The sequence below is a fragment of the Arvicola amphibius genome, chromosome 3 (assembly GCF_903992535.2).
Source record: "Arvicola amphibius chromosome 3, mArvAmp1.2, whole genome shotgun sequence".
NCBI lineage: Eukaryota > Metazoa > Chordata > Mammalia > Rodentia > Cricetidae > Arvicola > Arvicola amphibius.
In genome coordinates, this window is record NC_052049.1 from 11,730,136 (window position 1) to 11,750,499 (window position 20,364).

At 41.6% G+C, this 20,364-nt stretch overlaps 1 protein-coding gene across 1 annotated transcript; it reads right to left on the reverse strand.

The window, feature by feature from the left end:
• Positions 1-19,232: 19,232 nt before the first annotated feature.
• LOC119810214 (60S ribosomal protein L26) lies at positions 19,233-19,727 on the reverse strand. The gene has a single exon (XM_038323583.1). The coding sequence runs from the start codon at positions 19,708-19,710 to the stop codon at positions 19,273-19,275; it is 438 nt and encodes a 145-aa protein (XP_038179511.1). The 5' UTR covers positions 19,711-19,727; the 3' UTR covers positions 19,233-19,272.
• Positions 19,728-20,364: the final 637 nt, after the last annotated feature.

Sequence of the window (20,364 nt, forward strand, 5' to 3'; positions counted from 1 at the left end):
GAAGCTTAAATCACAGCATATCTACCCAAGAGTCCCACCATGCAGTGAGATATATCTCTGACTGACACTCACTGTTCTCAACCACATTTCTAGGAAAGTTTATATAAAAAATTACCCTCAAAGAGTCTCGCTCACTGGGCACTTTTTCCTTTTCTTATCTTTCCCAACTCTTCTCCACACAGAAATAATTGAAGGGGTATAGGGATTCGTCTTCATTATACTAGCATACTTTAGATATTCTGGGAGATGATGAGCAATGAACAAAGAAAGTGGGAAGGTAAAAATGTGACCAAAAGATTTGTGGCATTTTCTATAAACGCTGTCATGGCACCAATAAGCTAGCTGGGTGAGCAGTGCCTGCTTTTTATGAGTAGACCTCAAACTCATGGCTATATTAGCATCAGGATAGATTCCTTTGCAAAGATATTATGTCTTCTTATGTGTCTTAGTGACTATTCTATTACTGTGAAGAGACTCCATGACCACAGCAACTCTTACAAAAGAAAGCATTTAATTGGAGCTTGCTTACAGTTTCAGAGGGTTAGTTGGCTATCATCATGGCAAGGAGCATGGTGGCACACAGGCAGGCTTGGCACTATAGATACAGCTAAGAACTACATCCTGATCTATAGGCAGGAGAGAGAGAGAGAGAGAGAGAGAGAGAGAGAGAGAGAGAGAGAGAGAGAGAGAGAGAGAGAGAGAGAGAGATTTTGGCCTAGGATTTTAAAACCTCAAAGCCCATCTCCGGAGACATACCCCCTTCAACACTGACTCACCTACTCTGACAAGGGCACGTCTAATCTTTCCAAATAGTCTGCCAAGTGGGGACTAAGAATGTAAATATATAGGTCTATGGGATCCATTTTCATTCACACCACCAAACTGTGGAAAAACAGAGATGAGATTAAAATTGTCAATAGACATTTTATTTTTTGAGTAATTAATTAGAGGAGATACTAAGAATTATAATTTGGGCTTTTAGGGATATAAAATTGACGAATGTTAATTAAAAATCATTCTTACATATATACACCAATATAGATACGTTTCTTGCTTTTGTATTTACGCACACATATGTGTACACACACATATAACATGATCCCACGTAGGATCATGTTATTTGTTTCAGAATAAGAATGGCTATGGTTCAGAGCACAGAGCCCTCTCTGGGAAATCCAAAGGTTCACAGTCCACACCAGCAACTGATAGGGAGTGAGCTAATGACACGCAACGCTGTGGGATTCCAGTTCCCTCAGCTATTTAGACATGGTGACTCTTTCCAGGTCTTTGTGTCAGGACTAGGTGACCCACACTCCTTCTTTGTCAGAAAGAGGTCTCTCCTGCAGTTTGGCCAATCCCTCTGACTCAAAATCTACAGCTTGGGGCTAAAATAAGTGCAAATACATTTCACTTAGCAATAGGGCTAGGCTGAGAAATACGTCATTGGGTGTGTGCATCATGGGACTGGACATCATAAAGCCTATTTGCACCAAGTATGGGTCCATTCCTGAACGTAGATTCAGGGTGCAATGAGCAGTCATCATGAGATGTAGAAGGTTGCCACAGGTCTCACACAGCATATCGTTGTTCTAGTTCCCTTTCTGTGTCTCTGATAAAACATTCTGACCAAAAGCAACTTGTGTTTTATATTATACTTCTAGGTTATAATCCCTGACAGATCAGGAACTTGAGGCAGGGACCATGGAGGACAGAAGCTTGCTGGTTTGAACTCTGGCATAATCACTGGATCATGCTCAGCCAGCTTTCTCCTCATAAAACACAATCCAACATCATAGGGATTATGTCACCCAAAGTGGTCTGAGCCCTTCTACATCAATCATCTATCAAGATAATATCTTGTAGACATAATCACCAGAGACAGTCTGATTTGGGCAATTCCTCAAATGAGACTTCCTTAGATGACTCTCAACCTTCCTAATGCTGCAACCCTTTAATACAGTTCCTCGTGTTGCAGTGAGCCTCACCCATAACATTATTTTGTTGCTACTTTAACCATAATTTTGCTACTTTTATGAATTGTAATGCAAATATCTGTGTTAAATGTTCAGTCAAGTAATTTGAATGCAATTAAATATGAAACATGTTTTGCACAATAATTCTACTTTCTTGAGCAATGCGACTTAATAGATGATCATTTTAAAATTGTTAATGGAAAGAAACTAAGTGTCAAGCCACAGGACAAATAGATAACAAGATTCCTTCCGCTGTAATGATAGAGATTGTTTTAGGCAAGAGAATATGTTTATTATTTAACATAAACATCAAGATCATAATATCAGAAAATTAAACACTACATAAAATATTGTATTTCTTTTTTAAATATTTTTTCTTTTATTGAAAATAGATTTTTTTCACATGATATACTCTGACTATGGTTTTCCCTTCCCCTACTCCTCCAAGATTCTCCCCAACTCCCTTCCCATCTGAATCCATACCCTTTCTGTCTCTTATTAGAAAAAAACCAGCATCTAAAGAAGATAATAAAACAAAACAAAACAAAGCAAACTGGAATTGACAAGACAAACTGGGAAGAGAATCAAAGAGAAAGCATGAGAAACAATAAACACCGTGACACTCATGTTCATGCTCATACTCATAGAAATCCACTAAAAACACAAAACTGGAAGCCACGTTACATGCACAAAGAACCTATAAAGCTTTTTTAAATGCCCTGACAGAACGTGAGACAAAGACCCTCCAAAGAAGCCATTCAGTTCCTTTCTTGTTGACCTTCTACTGCTAGGCAGGGACCCTGGCCTTAAGTGTGGTTTGTATCCCCAGAAAGACTCCATTCGAGAGAACTAATTTTCTATTTGTGAGTGGTTATTGATTAGAGATTCTGGGCTGGGGATGGGGCCATGTGTCCACGTCTCCTCTCAGCCCTGGGACCCCATTTGGCTTAGACCTGTGCAGGGACAGTGCATGCTGCCACAGCCTCTGTGCGTTCTTCTGTGTGATCATGACGCTCTACTGTGTTTGGATGGCCTTGTTCCCTTGCTGTCCTCTATTGTAACAGGGCCCCAAACCTTAGTACAACTGGCCCCATAACAAAAGCACCATTCAGGCTATAACACTCAGCACACAGACAGTACTACCTGCCAAAACCAAAGCAAACGCCTAATCCACCCAAATTCACAGTTCTGGGAAAGTCTCTGAAGGTACTAACCTGGCTTTTTGTCCTCTGTAGTTCTGCTTCTGACTAACCGTTCTTGTTAACTGAAGTATGTCAACCCAGAATATGGTTTGTGTGCTTAAAAGCTCTCCCTGAGAAAGGTCCAAGGTTACACTGAGATCTTGAACATTTAGTTATAGTGGTATATATTTGTATTTTAATAAATAAATCTTGCCCGAAGACCAGAGGCAAAGCTAAAGCCACTAGAGGTCAGGTAATGGTGACACATACCTTTGATTCCAGGATTTGGGAGGCAGAGGCAGTTGGATCTCTGTGAGATCAAGGCCACCCTGAGCTACACAAGACCAGTACAGAAACAAATCCAGATGGTGGTGGCTTGCACCTTTAATCCCAGTACTAGGAAGTCATGCCTTTAATCCTAGCACTACAAGGAATATAAAATGGGAGGAGAGAGAGGCTTAGTCTGTTTTAATTTGCAGTCTCCCGGTCTTGGTAGAAGTAAGATTTCTCTAGTGGCTTGGCTGCTTTGCTTTTCTGGTTTTCTGGTTGAACCCCAATTTCTGTCTCTGGGTTTTTATCATTTGTGCTACATTCAGTGTTGTCTTTCGCTGGCTAATAAAGCTTTCTACTGACTGAAACCTGTGTCCAAGGAGTCTTCTCCCACAGCACCCTTACCTCTGGCTCTTACAGTCTTTCTGCCTCCTCTTGTAAGAGGTTCCCTGTGCCCTGAGGGGACAGGTTTGATGGAGACATCACATTCAGGGCTGAGTGTTCCAAACTCTCTCACTCCCTGCACACTGCCTGGCTGTGAATCTCTGTGTTTGTTCCCATCTGCTGCAGGGGAAAGCGTCTCTGATGATGGCTGAGCAAGGCCACACTGATCTATGAGTACAGCAGAATGTCCTTATGAGTCATTTTATGGCTATGTTCCTTTAGCAGAACAGCAGTGCCTTGGATGAGGTTTCTATTGCTGCAACAAGACAGCATGAACAAAAAAACAAGTTGGGAAGCTTGCACTGTTCTTCACTGAAGCAACTCAGGACAGAAACTCAAACTGGGCAGGATCCTGGAATCAGAAACTGCTGCAGAAGGCTCCGACGACGAGACCTTCTTACTGACTTGATTCCCCTGACTTACTCGGCCTGCTCTCTTAAAAAACCCAGGACCATCAGCCCAGTAATGGGATCACCCACATTGGGCTGAGCCCTCCTCCACCAATCACTAATTAGAAAAATGTCCTACATGGAGCTGGAGAGATGACTCAGTATTAAGAGCAACAGCTGCTCTTCCAGAGGACCCAGGTTCAATTTCCAGCACCCACATGACAGCTCACAGCTGTGTGTTATTCCAGTTCCTGAGGATTTGGCATCTTCACACAGACATACACACATAGAAATAAGTATAATCTTTTCTTTTAATGCCCTAAGGCTTGCCTACATCCTGATATTATGGAGACATTTTCTCAACTGAGGTTCCCTCCTTTCAGATGAAAATAGTGTGTCAAGTTAACACAAGACCAGCCAGCACACGTTGTTTGGTTTCCCCCTAGGTTTCTGGTCTACCTGGGCTCAGGTTCTAGGCCACCCTAGAAGTGTCAAGGATGGGCTCCATCCCATGGAGATACTGGTTGGTTACTCCACTAACTTTGGGCCGCTATTGCATCAGCACATCTCACAGGCAGCTCTTCACTATAGATGGAAGAGTTTGTAGCATGCTGGTGTTTACCTTTCTCCTTTCATAGTGTGCAAAGCGCCTTCCAGTACCATGAACCCTAGTCATGAGCACAACTGTAAGCGAGTTGAAGGCTTGGTTTAGTTAGCTGGTCTCTGTGATCTGTGACAAATGATCTCCATTTTCCAATCTCCACAGTGGCATCATGATGTTTTCTACAGGTTCTCAGAGTGAACAAAAACTGCTTGTTTCCAGAGCACAGTGACGATGTTGAATGATGTTGATGATGATGTTTAACACATATAAACTATCATGGACAGATGTTAAATGCTGAACATAGGTTGCTTGAAAATTGGCCCTTTAGATGGATCGGGCTTTCAGTTTTTTAAAGAACTATTGTAAACTTACTGTGATTATTCTCATAGCAACATGCTAACAATGCACAAAATGAAAATGACACCTTAGTTATGGATATGTCTAAAACTTTCCCAAGGTGACCTTAGTAATCTGCCTGCGGTCCAGACACAGTCTGTCTACCTTGTCCTAATGGCTTCCACTGCCAACACTCCCTTCTCACGTGACTGACCATACACTCCTGTCCGTCTGAGCTTCGCAGTATTTGCGATCCCTCTGCTCTAGCAGGTAATGACTTCAAATTCAAGGTCTACAGAGATAAGGGCTCCTGCTCAGCTCTCAGGAGCCGGAGGAAAGCGTACACTGGTAGACTGATGGCTGTCCACCTCTCCTGCCTAATATAACTCTTCCTGCCTGGCTCACACTGTCTGGCCACCTCTGCAAAAAAGGTCCTGATAGCCCATCCTGATTCTTAGGAGGCTTATCAACATCTGCTGGTTAGCATCCTATTTGTATGCAAATAAGCTGCTTGCTTTTGTTGCTTGTGGATTTATCACCACTATAAATTGGAGCCCTTGTCTTCTGGATGCAGAAAGTTTTGGAATATAGGGGATTCTGGAAATAACTTTGTAGGATAAGAAGTGCCATTTCTCAAAGCTGGGGAGATTTTTCCACTGGTAAAGTGATTATACCACAAGCCATGAGGAACTAAGTCTGGTCTCATCTCCAGCACTCAAAAGTTCACATTTAAAAAGCATGGCACTGACTCCTGACTGTGTTCTCAGTGTTGAAAAAGAAGGATCCTTGAAGATCGTTTGGGGCTCAGTGGCCAGCTAGCCTAACAGAATTGGTGAGCTCCAAGTTCTGTGAAAGACCCGGTCTCAAAAAATAAGATAACAGGGGGTTGGAGAGATGGCTCAGTGGTTAAGAGCTCATGCTGCTTTTCCAGAGGATCCAGGTTCAATTCCCAGCACCCACATGACAGCTCACAACTGTCTGTAATTCCAAGATCTGACACCCTCTCACAAACATACATACAGGCAAAACACCAATGCACGTAAAGTAAAAATAAATTTAAAATAAATAAATGTAACTTTTAAAAATAAGATAGTAAATTGAGAAAGACACCTGGCACCAATCCCAGGCCTCCATATTCATACATGTATGTGTGCACATACACATGCAATTGCACACACGTGTGAGCACTCACATACACACACACACACACACACAGAGAGAGAGAGAGAGAGAGAGAGAGTCAGGTAGATATGGGTTTCTCCAAATTCAAGATTTTAAAGTTGGGATGAGCTAGCTTGGAAGGTAAAGGCACTTACAGTTAAGTCTGATGTCTGAGTTCAGTCCCAGGAAGCCACACATGAAGGGAAAGAGCTGACTTCCAATAGTTGTCCTCCGACCTCCACACAAACACTGATAAATGTTCATGACACAGACACACATACATATGCGCACACAGATTAAATAAGTACAAAAACATTTCTTTTAATTGACTCTGTGTGTGTGTGTGTGTGCGCGCGCGTGTACATGCTTACATAATCTGTGGATCAAACTTGGGCTGTCAGGCTTAGTGGCAAGCATCCTTACCTGCTAAGTCATTTTACAACACAAAACCAAAAAAGCTTTAAGTAATTGCACACGAATCAAAGAATCAAAAGTAAATCTATCTTAAATAAACCTCCATGTGTCAACTGTTGACTGTTTTTATTTGGTGAACAATCTCTTTTAATTATTATGAAAAAGAACTAATATCATCAATATCATCACATCAAAGACAATAAATAATATTTCAAGAGGCTTGATGGGAAACATCGTAAGTCAAAATGAAGGATAAGAAAAGTCACCACATTGGAAAATGAAGATGTGATTAAAAACCCACAATTGTTTCATGAAAATCAAATCATTGTAATTGACAACTATCCCCTAAACAAAGTCATGGCAAATTAGAGATGATGTCACCTCCAGCACCAGACTTCCAATACGGTGGGTCAGCCTTGGCAGCTGTGCAGAGAGCGCAAACCTGCGCAGCTGCTAGGGAGCAAGAACGCAGTGAGACAGCGAAGGAGAAAGATGCATTAAGTCACACCACATACGAACTTCTGTCAACAGACTCTGAGACTGCTTCCCTGAGACATTTTTGTGCTATCGTCTTTAAAATAACCATTAAAAGCAGCTTGACTGCAACCACCCACGTGCAGTCAGAAGAAACAGAGGCGGAAAGACGGTTCGGTGTTAGCCTTCAAGCTGCAACAGCAACACAAGTGATCAGGCCCCTGGGGCCTGGGTGAGATAAATGCGACCAATGCAAAGCTTGCTCCTTTCTGATTGGCTCTTCTCAAAACCCAGGTGGGTGCTTAGCACCCTTAGGATCAAGGAGTGGCACAGAATCTTAGGGGAACAGGGACTGCAGTGACCCCAAGATTGGAAGTGTGGAGCAGTCAGAACAAGACAACTTGCCCCTATGGAAACACCCCCCCCCCCCCATAGAGCCTCATAACACTTCAGGTCCAGTGACAAGCAGGTATCAGGGTGTGCCTGGGAGACATGGTTTTGACTTAGCACCAAGCTTTAGAGCAGTGGTTCTTAACCTGTGGGTCACAACCCTTTTGGGGTGTCTAATGAGCTTTTCACAGGGGTTGCCTAAGACAATAGGAAAACACAGAGATTTACATTACGGTTTGTAATAGTAGCAAAATTAGTTATGAAGTAACAACGAATATAATTGTATGGTTGGGGGTAGGAGAGTCACCACAACATGAAGAACTGTACTAAAGTGTCGCAGCACTGAAAAGCTTGAGAACCGCTTCTTTAGAGGATAAAGAAGGAGGAAGAGACCCGGCAGCGCGGGCCTCCCACTCTTCCTACAAACTCACAGGTTCCCCACTAGAGCAATTTTTAAATTTTTTTTATATTTATATAACTTTTTTTCATTTATTTTACATACCAACCAGTTTCCCCTCCCTCCCCTCCTCCTATCCCCTCCCCCAGAAGAAAGGGAGGAGGGATCGTAGGGGGGGGAGGGGGGAGGTCATTATGGGGGAAACCCGCAGAGACAGCAGACCTGAGCTCCCGAGATCTCAGGACAGTGCTTTGATGCCAAACTCCTCAGTCCTCAAATTAGTGACGCTGGATGGAGGGCCACAAGCTGTTTGTAAAACACCCAGGGACTGGCACCGGCTCAGCCTGTTCGGAATAACCTCACTCCTTTGAATCCCAGGGGCTTGAACTCCACTCTGGGCTGCCAAACTGGGCAAACGAGAACCAGACTTTGGGTGAAAAACTGTCAAATGTGGACGAAAGGGCAGCACACACATTCAAACCAAGGAGTAGAAGAAAAGCAAAATACAGGCTGCTGCCTCTTTCCAACAGCCTGGGGTTCCCACCAGATGTGTCAAATATCCCCTAATTGAGTCGTCAGCAAACCGGACAGCCCACTTCAGATTGTAGGAGGCGCGCCAGAGGAGATCTTAGCTCTGTTCTCACCGGTCATTAATAGTCAATACCTTCTGGATCCTATTTGAATTAAAAGACATAGACTTCTTCCCCGCACCTCCTCACCTTTCTTTGTTTTTGTTTTTGTTTTTGTTTTTGTTTTGTTTTGTTTTGTTTTAAAAAAAAAAAAAAAGCAATCACTTATTCTCTCCTCCTGAGTCTCCAAGCCCTGGGAGCTCTAACAGCGGCTGGTGTCGCAGTGTGGCTTCAGGGGCAACACCATGTTTAATTGCTTCACGCATGGATGACAATCTATGGGGCCTTCACTCTGTATTTAACAGCGTCACACTGATGGACTTTCGCAGCTGGAAAGCATGCCCTGGTCCCCTGCACACTGCTTTCTACCTGATGGGAGAAGATGCCCTCGCATTTGGTAAATTGCATCTGGCTTTTCCAGCCCAGTGGTCATTAATGTTTGTTCTCATCCAGTGGGCAGACTCAAAGCCATGCAGCTCTCATTAGCTCCTGCTCAATTAAGAACAATGCTCCTCTCCGCAATGGCTCGGGCACTGCTGCCGGCGAGCTCCAACACTGAATTGCACAGTTGGAAGGAGTGAAGAGGTCGCCGGAGTCACTTCTGAGGCTGCAGTTCCCAGCCTGAGAGTACAAGACTCCCACTAGCTCCTCCAGCACCTCTTCCTCCTTCCGCCCCCTTCCCGATGAGCAAGGGTACTAAACTGGCGTTGCTGCGGTGCTTCCATGTACCAGTAAGTGTCTTAAATGATGTACAAAAATTAGCTCATGCAGGCAGAGCAACTTATTTATGAGCTCCAAGATTAAAGAGCACCCTGAAACGGTTCAGGTTCTGTTCTTGACGCTGAGGAGGTTGCCCCTTGGGCAAGCCACAAAGAGGAAACCTACTCTGTTGTGCTTGAACTAGATCCAACGGGCATTGGTGTCAACCTCTGGGTTGACCTCTGTAGTTTCTCCTTGGGTGAATCCTTTCTTTTTGTTCCCTTGCTTACTATCCCCATACTTGCAGAAAATGAAGGAAAGAAGGGATCAAAACAAAATCTCATAATTCCAAGTGATGTCTTGTTTACACATCTGCAGTGAACTGGGTTTGGAGATAGCCAAGTAGAGCTGTTCTAAGATTTTCCCAGGGCACTTTGCTAATATATAAAGACTGTAAGTACACATGCCCTTTAACTTAGGCCTTCTACTGTCAGGAATTTATCCTGAAGAATGGAAGAAAGGAGCTGAGAGGATGGCTATTTGGTAAATTACTCGCCAAATAAGCAAATAAGACCTGACTTTGGATCCCCAATACCCATGTGAAAAGCTAAACATGGCAGCGTGAGCCTGTATACCCAGCACCGGGGGGCACAGCATCCCTGGGGTCGGCTGACCAGCTTGTCGTGTTTCTTTGGTGAGATCTGAATACAGTGAGGGAACTTGTCTCAAAAAATAAGAGTAACTGAGGAAGATGCCTAAGGCCAACTGCTCCTCCCCTTATACACAAACACAAACGTGTGCGTACCCCCCACACACACACACACGTGAACAAGTGAGCGTACAGAGTAATGAATGGAAGATAAATGACCATCTGAGATATTTATTTATTATCTTAGTAGCATAATACTGTAGAGTCCAAATGGAGAACTGGCTAACTAAATTATAGAACATTTGTACAATGGAATATTATATAGCCATAAAATATAAGGCATTTCTGGTATGTTCAAGGTCCTGGGCTCAGTCTCTGGCAGTGCACACACAATAATGCTATATTGGTTACTTTTCTATTGCTATGATAAAATACCATGACCAAGTCAATTTATAGAAGAAAGAGTCTATTTAGGCTTTTGTTCCAGAGGGTCAGAGTCTATGATGGAGGAACAAAAGTACACAATATGAGCAGAGAGATGAGGGCTCACATCTTTAATTACAAGCATGAACAGAGAGATCAAACTATAAATGGCTTGAGTCTTTAAACTCTCAAAGCCTGGCTCAGGTGATATGCTTTCTCCAAAACACCACACTTTCTAAACCTACCAACCACCATAGATGGGGGCATCTCATTCAAACAAATAATAAATAATTGTTTTAAATCTCAGTGGAAAAACAGATAGTATATTTGCTCAGCAGGAAAAGTAACGCATTATTATGATTTTTCTAAGTATCTACTTTCTGTTACTCTGTCATCACGCTCTTCCTAACATGAAGTTGACAATCTCATCGGAGTTATTGCCTCTGGGAAATGATGGAAGGTGGCTTGTAGTAAGGATCGAGACGGATACTGACTTTTGCTCTGTGCCCTTTTGAAACTTTTGAATTTATGGCACAGGAATGAATCATTAATACAAAAAAATACTAAATAACATACAACAAACTCTCAATGTTTAAGTAGGTGCTTAAGATGTTTATGGCTTATGAAAAGAAGAGACATGAAAAGATCTCCAAAAGACAATGAAATAGTAATCCAGTCAGAATGCAGACAAAGGGACTAGCATTTGTCGGGGAGACATTGCAGCCATGCCCAAGCTGATCACACCCTCTGGCAGAGATCTGACCCTTTACTTACCATGTGGTACACATTCCTGTAGCTGGATACACCAAATAGATTCTTAATTACTAAAGGCAGTCTGTTCTGTTGTATGGGGCATAGCTAAGATCCCAAGGACTTTTCTGGATACTGCTTTGCCTCCTATCTAACCTCCCAAGCAAGCTATACCCTTAACTGTTATAGTTAATCTATGTGTCACTCTGGTTAAGTTATAGCTCCCAGACATGTATCCAGATATATCTAGAAGTCTCCATGAAAGGACTGTTGAGAAAAGAAATTGATATTTATATCACTAGATTTTAAGTAGAGTAGATCCCTCTTTCCCAGAATCAGTTGAAGTCCTTACGAGAGATCCCCTCATTGCCTTCAGACTCAGATCTTTACATCAACTCTCTCCTAACCCTCTACCCTCCTGGCCTGGCCTGCCTACTTCAGACTCTGGGCACAACTGTGCAAACCATTTTCTTTAAAATAGATCTCCGCTAAGAAGAGAACAGGGAGGTCTTATTGCTTTATTTCTCTGGAGATTCCCTGAATAATCCTCATCCATAGGGATAGGTTCTTCCATCACACATCCCTCATCACACACGGTCCTATGTGTAGCCTCTCCTGCCTTCTTCTTTGTTAGCATATATCCAGCCCTGCTAGCTAGGTCACTGTGAGCCAGCAGGACTGTCTCTATCATGGATGGCTGTATCCAACATAGTACCTAAGCCAGGAACAAATGCTTGATAAGGAGGAAGCCAAACTTTTAATGACAATGGTCCTATTGCTGAGTGCTGGGCTTCCAATGTGATTAGCATCCAAAGCATCTTTGGAAGAAAGGAAGAAGGCAAAGAGAAAGAAAACCAAAGAGTAAAAACCGTTCTGGAATTTGCTCTCAATTACCAGGATGGGTTATTTCACATGTATCTCTCCAGGCAGCCACCTGAAGATCTGCCAGCAGCAATTCATTGTTTAGAAGTAATATCTAGTTGTCAAATTTCCACCATCCTGGGCTTGCTTAGCTTACACCATCTCAAGTCATAAATTGAAAGCTACCACTTGAAATCAAATATATTTACATAGGAAAAACCATAACAAAAAGTCATTTGTGACTCCTTGCTTATAATGTCTGCTGAATTTTATCAACGGTCAAAGCTCTCAACTCAGATTAAAACACCATTCCTTAAAATCACCTTTAATCTTTACTTAGAAATCTCTCCCTACTGGTTCCACAAAAGATTTTTGAAATTATTTTCCATATTTTAGAGAGTTGCCAGATAAATTCTTCTTTGACAAGTTGCCCTAAATTTTAGTTGAATAAAGAATCAATTGACTTAGCCTTCTGATCAATGAGACTATTCTCGGTGTGTTCCTAACACCAACAGTTCTGTCCCGCGGGAATTTTGATTTATAAGCATGTCAGACAGAGATTTTATTTCACTTCCTGATTTTACTGCTCTGCCTGCATCTGTCATTCAGGACCATAGACATACTCCCCTGGGAGAGAGGAGGCGGAAGAGTGTGAGGCCTTCAGGGTCAGCCTTGAAAGCAGGGAACACTCAGCTTTGACCCCGTCTACTGAAATCAATATGGCATGGCGCGGAGAGGGGAAGCAGATGGCAGAGTATAGCTACGTCGATATTTTCTTTATTCTGTAATCTATATTCAATTCTGTTAAGAAATAAGTGAATTAAATTGACCATGAGAGATACAAAAAACAGAGAGAGAATGTAATAAGCCATTTCTCAAATGCATTGTAATCAACCTTCTAGTTTTACATGAGAGGCTTCTTTTCTTTTTAATGAAAGTTATCTCCTTTCCGTTGTAGGTTATACAAAAGTGTTCAAAATGAGGCATGTGGAAGAGAATCACAGCTTGTAGTCCGCCCTCCAGTGATGCCCCCATGGCATTCAGGCATATTTAATCACAAAAGTTTTCATGCATTTTACACGGCTACGAATTATGATTTCTCCAGTTAAAAACAGAGTAAAACAACCTCCTATTTTATTATAACTTCTTCCCCCTGTGCAAGGTGCTAACATCCTGGTGTGAGGTTAAGCCTCCTCTGGTCCCTCTGGCCAGCAATGAGGCTGTCATTATATTCATCTAGTGAGCTCAGTGCCCATGCGTGCACTTTCTACTCTGCCCAATACCTGTTGCTTTTCACCAGGAAATCATCTTAGCGAATCTGTATGGAATCCCAAATGGATAAAATGATCTGGGAGCATGCTGCAACAGCCAAAGCAGGAATCTACTAAAAATCAGAAGCGAAACAAAGCAAAACCAGCCAACTTGAAACCCACTCGCAAAATAAAACAGTATGACTGTTTAAAAACTGACGATCGCACTCTTTAAAACATTAAATAAAGAAATCACAATGGCACTTGAAAAGAAGACAAGATGTGCTTAGAAGAACGTTATTAGCTCCTTACTATGAAAATAACTAAGTGTGTAGGATCCGGGATCTGGCTTTCCTTCCCTGCATTGACTAGATTTCCAGTGGAACCAAATAACTAATAAAGATAAGCTTTTATTGTATAAGAATTGTGAATGACTCGCTCAGAAGCAGGGATGCAATAAGGAAAGTGTGATTTCAATCCCTGATGAGACACCAGGTGGGGCAATGTAGTGAGTGTCCATAGGACAGCCATAGAGGGCAGAGCATAGGACCCCACCTTTTTGATTATCAGTAGTGTTTAAAATAGGGAAAATAGACTTCATGTGACCATGGTGGGGTCCACAGAAAGTACCCAGTGTGAGAAATAGTATGGCCTTAAAACATTTGAACCTTAATCACTTTAAAGGCTGCTGCTGCTGCTAACAGGAAACACAAGGACAAAGGAACAAGTAAAAAACATCACAAACATCTAGAATGCAGGATCTAAAAGGTACATAAGCTGGTTTCTTCAACAAATTCAAAACCAATGGAGCAACTGAAGAAGGGAGAGAGTTGTATATTAAGTAGTTAAGAGATGTGATGACAATGCAGTTTATGAATTTTATGGCTTAGCCTTTAATTAGGCCAACTGTAAAGAACTTTGAGAAAGTTGGATATATTTGAAGACGAGCTATCACAATATATGAGACGTTGTTATTTGGTAGTTCCTAGGTGATTATATGCATATTTTTAAGTCTTGCTGCTTAATTTCGTGCAAAGTATGAAAAAACTTCTATGAGATTTGATATTGGCTTCAAATGCTCCCAGAGGAAATAATGTATGTCTGTGTATTTCCATGTGGTAAAAATAACAGAAAGAATGATATTTGAAAGGATATTAAATCATATAAAGATAAAATCCCATGTGTGGTCAAAACTAGAAAGGCATAGAATAAATAAATGCGAAAATACATATCAGAAATCCCTACGGCACATGCTATGTGCTGATCTCTTATCTGTATTTAAAATGAAACCACTTCAAGCATTATCGAATTACTTTTGAAGCTGATCATTAATTTAAAAGGCTAATCATGTTCCACATTCTTTTGACACCTAATATTATCACCAATTTAAGTAGTAACACCAAAATTCTCTATCTAAGACAGAAATTTGGTAATTCATATTTGGTTTATAGTATGCTCAAAGAACACATCTTCCTTGCTGCAAAAAAAAAAAGTAGTTTGGAGAGGGAATGGGGACATGAATTATGCAGATCAATGCCTATGGTCCTGTTTAAAGAGGCTAAGATGATGATTTAGGCTTTCAAAATCTGTCACTGCATGGATCAAAAAGCAAAGGTGCTCTAACTGTGAGTGAAGAGACGAACAGCTCATTGAAGGCACTTCTTTCCTAGAATTCAGTTAGCAAGCTAATAGTTTGCAAGGGTTAAAAATAAATCCATTCACTGTGTGCCCTGACACATTCCGTGCAAGACAGGTGGGGATCTAATATTAAAAACAGACTATATTTTAAAAAATATTCCTGAAACATGTATCTAAACAGTGGATTAGGACTTGATTTAAAACTAAATCATTTAGTACCAAAAGCCCATACAAGGAAAGAATCTATATGGAGAAGCCTTCGCTGAAAACAAAGCTCTTTGTGTTCAGTAAAATATTTTGAGCTAAATTAAATGACTAAATATTTTAATTTTCAGTTTTCTAGAGAGAAGTTATGTGTTCTTAATAATCGGTTTGTTTTTAAGTAGAGTGGTAATAATTGGAAAAAGACGTCATTTATAAAACGTTTAAGCCAGAGCACATTCTTATGTCAGGCCAAGGGAACCAGACTCTCATATGCAAGGTGAATCCATGGAGTCAAAGAACTCACTGAGAAGTGGATTAACTACCCTTATAATCTTCTTTTTAGCCGAGGGTCATGATAAAATATAAAATCCCTTGCATCTCTGTGGAGTTTATCATGCTCAAGGACTTTTTTTTAAGTGTGTGGGATTTACCCATTTCATATTGTACAATTACCCCCAGTAAAGTCCACATATTCCTTTTGGGATAGACTAGAGAAACTAGTCTAAACTAGTTTCTAAACTATCTAGTCTAAACTAAACTGAAAGAACAAGAAACTAGTATAGTCATAAACACTTGTCATGAAATAACAAGAAGCTTCTTTGGTTTTAATAAACATGCCTTGCTTCAAAGGACTGACCCAAGTCTGAATATCAGTCATGGCATTTCAGTATGGTGTGGGTGTATACTTGTTATTTTTCTCATTACTATGTCCAGATGCCCAATAAGAATCAACTCAGTTACTCATTTTGATGGTATAATCTATCATGAGACGGAAGGCACAATAGTGGGAGTGTCTTGTGGCTGTGATAGCAAGAACATAAGGCTGCTTGTTCAAATCCTGCCAGATCAGGAAACAGAGAGGATGCAGCCAAAGTCAGACTATTACCCATAAAGCTTTTTCTCAGGAATCTGTTTATCCCAGCAAGACCCTCACCTATGAAATGTCCCATAGCCTTTCAAAATAGCACTGCCATTCAGAACCAAGTGTTCAAACACATCATCCTGTAGGCAACACCTTATATGTAAACAGGATTGGTATAATTATTACCTTGCTATCTGCCCCGTCTTGCTCCAAAGAATTACAATTCCAATACAATACCCCGCCCCCTTCTCTGCTATTTCTCGTTCTGTTTCAGCTATCCTTGACCAACTATGGTCTGAATAACAATGGGAAAACTTCTAGAAATAAGCAATTGTGTTTCAAATTGCACAGCATTCTGATTAGCATGATAAAATCTCTCATTGTCCTGATCCGGACATGAATTATTCTTTTCTCGTTATATTTATGCTATACGCCCTACCTAGAAAGTTAATCACTCAACGCTGTCTTGGTTGTGAATCCACTGTTGTGGTATCAGCACTTCTGTTCAAGCGCGCCTTACACAGAAGCCCACTGTTATATCACAGTTCTGTGTCATTAAACCTCACCTCACCTCATCACATAGGCACTGTTTTACCCCCATCAGGACCAGAAGGGTGAATATAGTACAATATGGAAGAAAGACAGTTTATGTAACTTTTACTACAATGTTTATAATTAATTTATTTTATTATTTGTTTTTAGCCTCTCATTTGCTTTAGAAATAAAGCTTTATAACAAAGCTTTTCATGAATATATGTGTATATGTGTACATGTATACATCTACACATATATCCATGTATAAAGCCATATACATATATATGGAAAATCAATACAACACATATAGGATCTGGTTCTATCTGTAATTTCAGGAACCTTCTGGGGTCTTGGAATATCCCTGCCACAGATGAGAAAGAGCTGCTGTAATCATCAAAGTAGATCTCTCCAGATGGGAGCTTCCTAGATGCCACTTCAGTCTTGGTACTCACTTAGGTAATTGTAAGCTCAATAGATAGATAGATAGATAGATAGATAGATAGATAGATAGATAGATAGATGATAGATGGATGATAGATAGATACATACATACATACATACATACACACATAAGAGAGAGAGAGAGAGAGAGAGAGAGAGAGAGAGAGAGAGAGAGAGAGAGAGAGAGAGAGATACCTTATCCAACTATATATAACATCCTACTTAATCCAGGCTGCTATGGTACAGTGGTCTTTTGTTGTTTTACTAAAATGCTGATTGGTCAGTAGTCAGGCAGGAAGTATAGGTGGGGCACCCAGGCAGGGCAATGAGAACAGGAGAATTCTGGGAAGAGGAAAAAGTCAGTCTGCAGTCATCCGGACAAAGAGGAAGCAAGATGAGAATACCTCACTAATAAAAGGTACCAAGCCACGTGGCTAGCACAGACAAGAAATATGAGCTAATGTAGGACATAAGATTTTATAAGAAGCCTGAGCTAATAGGCCAACCAGTTTATAATTAATGTAGACCTCTGTGTGTTTCTTTGGGACTGAACAGCTGTGCGACCAGGTGAGACAGAAACCTCAGTCAACACCAGGCTCTTTGGAATGTGGTCTTATGTATTCTTCCCTTCTGGCTGTATGTGTGTTAGGTCTTGCATCTTGTTTGGCAAAATTAGTTCTTCTTTCTTATCAGAACCAGCACTTCTACTTCTGTGACCACCAAATTTATCCTAAAAGAGACAACTGTCAATATTTTAAGTGGTGTGGGTCAATTGCCCTCTTGTTGAGACTACCCACCTCTTCCAACATAGCATGAAAGCACACAGAGACAATATGGCCTCGCATGATGTGGTGGCTAGATTCCAGTGATTCTTTTGGCTTGGGGACCACCACTGCTGATTCTGTTATTGGTGTGGTGTCTGGGGTCAGGGCAGATGCTGAGTTGGGAACAAGCTGCCTTGTAAGGCGAAGCCTTCCAATTTGTCTTTCATTGAGTGAACAAAAGTGTCTCTTAATTAGAGAGTAAGCCCAGGGGATTCGGGTAACCTTGAAATTCCAGGTTTCTCTCAGAATTCAGTTAGGGCCCTGACCCTGGAAGAGTAGATTTGTTCTCTGAAGCTCTGTAGGTCTTAGAATTAAGTGTAAGGTATGACCCTGGCTTGTCTCTGCTTCTGGCTGTAGGAAATGACACTCTTTATAAACTACCATATACCTTCTAGCCTTCAAACTTAGCATGAAATTAATCACTGTAGCCTTCATCACCTTTGGCTAATTCATTTTCTAGCACGAAGCAGCTGCCATCCAATCACACTGAACTAACAATTGCTACTGGCCCTGGACTTCTCAAGGACCCTGAACACTGCACCCACCAGTGAGTACATTGTCTTCGAAGCTCATCACAGGGAAGGCTACACTAGTTGTCTGGCTGCAGCAGACTAAGGCCATCAGTATTTCAGCAACACAGCTATGGCATCCTTGATGGCCATGCTGGGCAACTGGGCACTCAGCCTCAATAGAGTTCCCTAACTCTAATCCCCATGGTTATAGGCGAGAATGAACTCCGAGTAAAAGATTTCTGTGCAGGACTTTTATTGTTAAATGTTTTCAGAATCAATTTTTATATGCATAGAAGGAAAAGAATTATAACAGAAGGAGAAAATTACCTGTGATTCAGCTCACCCAGGCCTTGCACAATACCGTGGATTGCTGTCAGATTTGTTCTCGTCAAGAAAAGAAGCCAGACATGGGGTGTAGGCTCTCCCACTCCATTCCAAAACTGCAGGCTGGGGTGTGGCCTGGAGCACAAGGGAGAGGGACTTAACTCTGGACAGGAAAGTCAGCACTCCTAAGCGGGAGAGGAAGGAGTTCCCGTGGTCTGCAAGGGAGACGGGGCTGCACACTTAATGGCTTCATCAAGAACACCAGGTAGGCAGCCCACTAGAGCCGACACACCTTTTACTGGAATCCTGGGAGCCCTGGGTTGTTCTAATGACTTTTATAAAGACATTCTATGTAGTGAAGGCAGTAAGGCAGCCGGGGTCTGGTGTATATAGAAAATTAAATGTCAGCGTTTGAAAGGCAAACTAATGAGCGAGAAACATGGAGACCAGAGAAAGAGAAAAAAAGTGCAGAAGGAGGGAGAACAAGGGGGGAAAGCCAGATCCTCCCACCACACCAGAGCAGCCACATCTCCTTTCACTGAACACACGCATGAGTTAACAATCTCCACCTCTCTAGCTCTTCCCCCTTTTTATTTTTTTTACTCAAGCAGTCTTTAATGAAAACTGTATGAGACGCCCCTACTCCTGCATCTTCTCAATTGTTTCTTCCTTGTATTTGCCCTTCTCCTTTCCTACTTGTCGAGACTTGGCTTTCCTTTCCAGAATCTTCTTTCGGTCTTTGTCCAGCTTTAGCCTGGTAATCACCACCTTGCTGGGGTGGATGCCCACGTGGACAGTTGTGCCATTAGCCTTTTCTCTCTGCACCCGTTCAATGTAGATGACGTATTTCTTCCTGTACACCTGGACCACTTTGCCAATCTGCTGGCCTTTGTAGTGTCCCCGGACAACCTGAACTTCGTCATCCTTTCGAATGGGCATCGAGCGAACATTGTACTTCTGTCTCAGCTCTTTGGAAAGAGGGGAAGACATGATCTTCCTCCGAATGTGAGAAGGCGCATTGAAATGCCGTTTGCGGTTCTTGCTCCGGTCAGAAGTCACAAAGGGATTGAACTTCATTTTGGCGGCTGCGATCCAGCGATGGCCGCAAGATGCTAGCTCTTCCCCTTTTTACACACAACATTTTCCTGCTTCTTGACATGGCAGAGAGCAGCATTGAAGGCCATAATGTTAACTTTATGCCAGTGGCAAACTCAGATCTACTGTAAATTAAAATACATATGTATTTAAGTTGCGTGAAAAGGTAAGCTTCCTATTAATACAGATGCCTAAAGAGATGTAACTTATCTCCTCCAGAGGGGAGAGACGTATTGTAGGTAAACATTTTAATTTATTTGAACCTTGAAGCTACAGAATTTTATAAAATCTCGCAGAAACCAATAATTTAAAGTTTCTCAAGACTCCAGGCATTGTTATAACTCCCATGGAGCTCCACATTCTGATAGATTTGTCAGAAGTGTCATTTTGAGTCCTATAATCCTTTCTTTTGGTCCAACATTCTTTTGTAACCAGGACTTTTATCCTCAAACAACTCCAGGCTTGATTATTTTGTGAAAGTTTGTACATTGGCGGATATGAGCAATATATTTGGGTTCTTATTTACCAGTTTTTACATGCTGTCACCTCTTTAGTCTCTGTTACTCGGGAATGTAACAAGTAATAGATACTATTGTGTCCATCAGTGCTATATTTATTCTTCAGGGTATTGTAGTT

Excerpts from the sequence above, each read along its gene's own strand:
- LOC119810214 (XM_038323583.1), bottom strand. The coding sequence starts at position 19,710 with ATGAAGTTCAATCCCTTTGTGACTTCTGACCGGAGCAAGAACCGCAAA.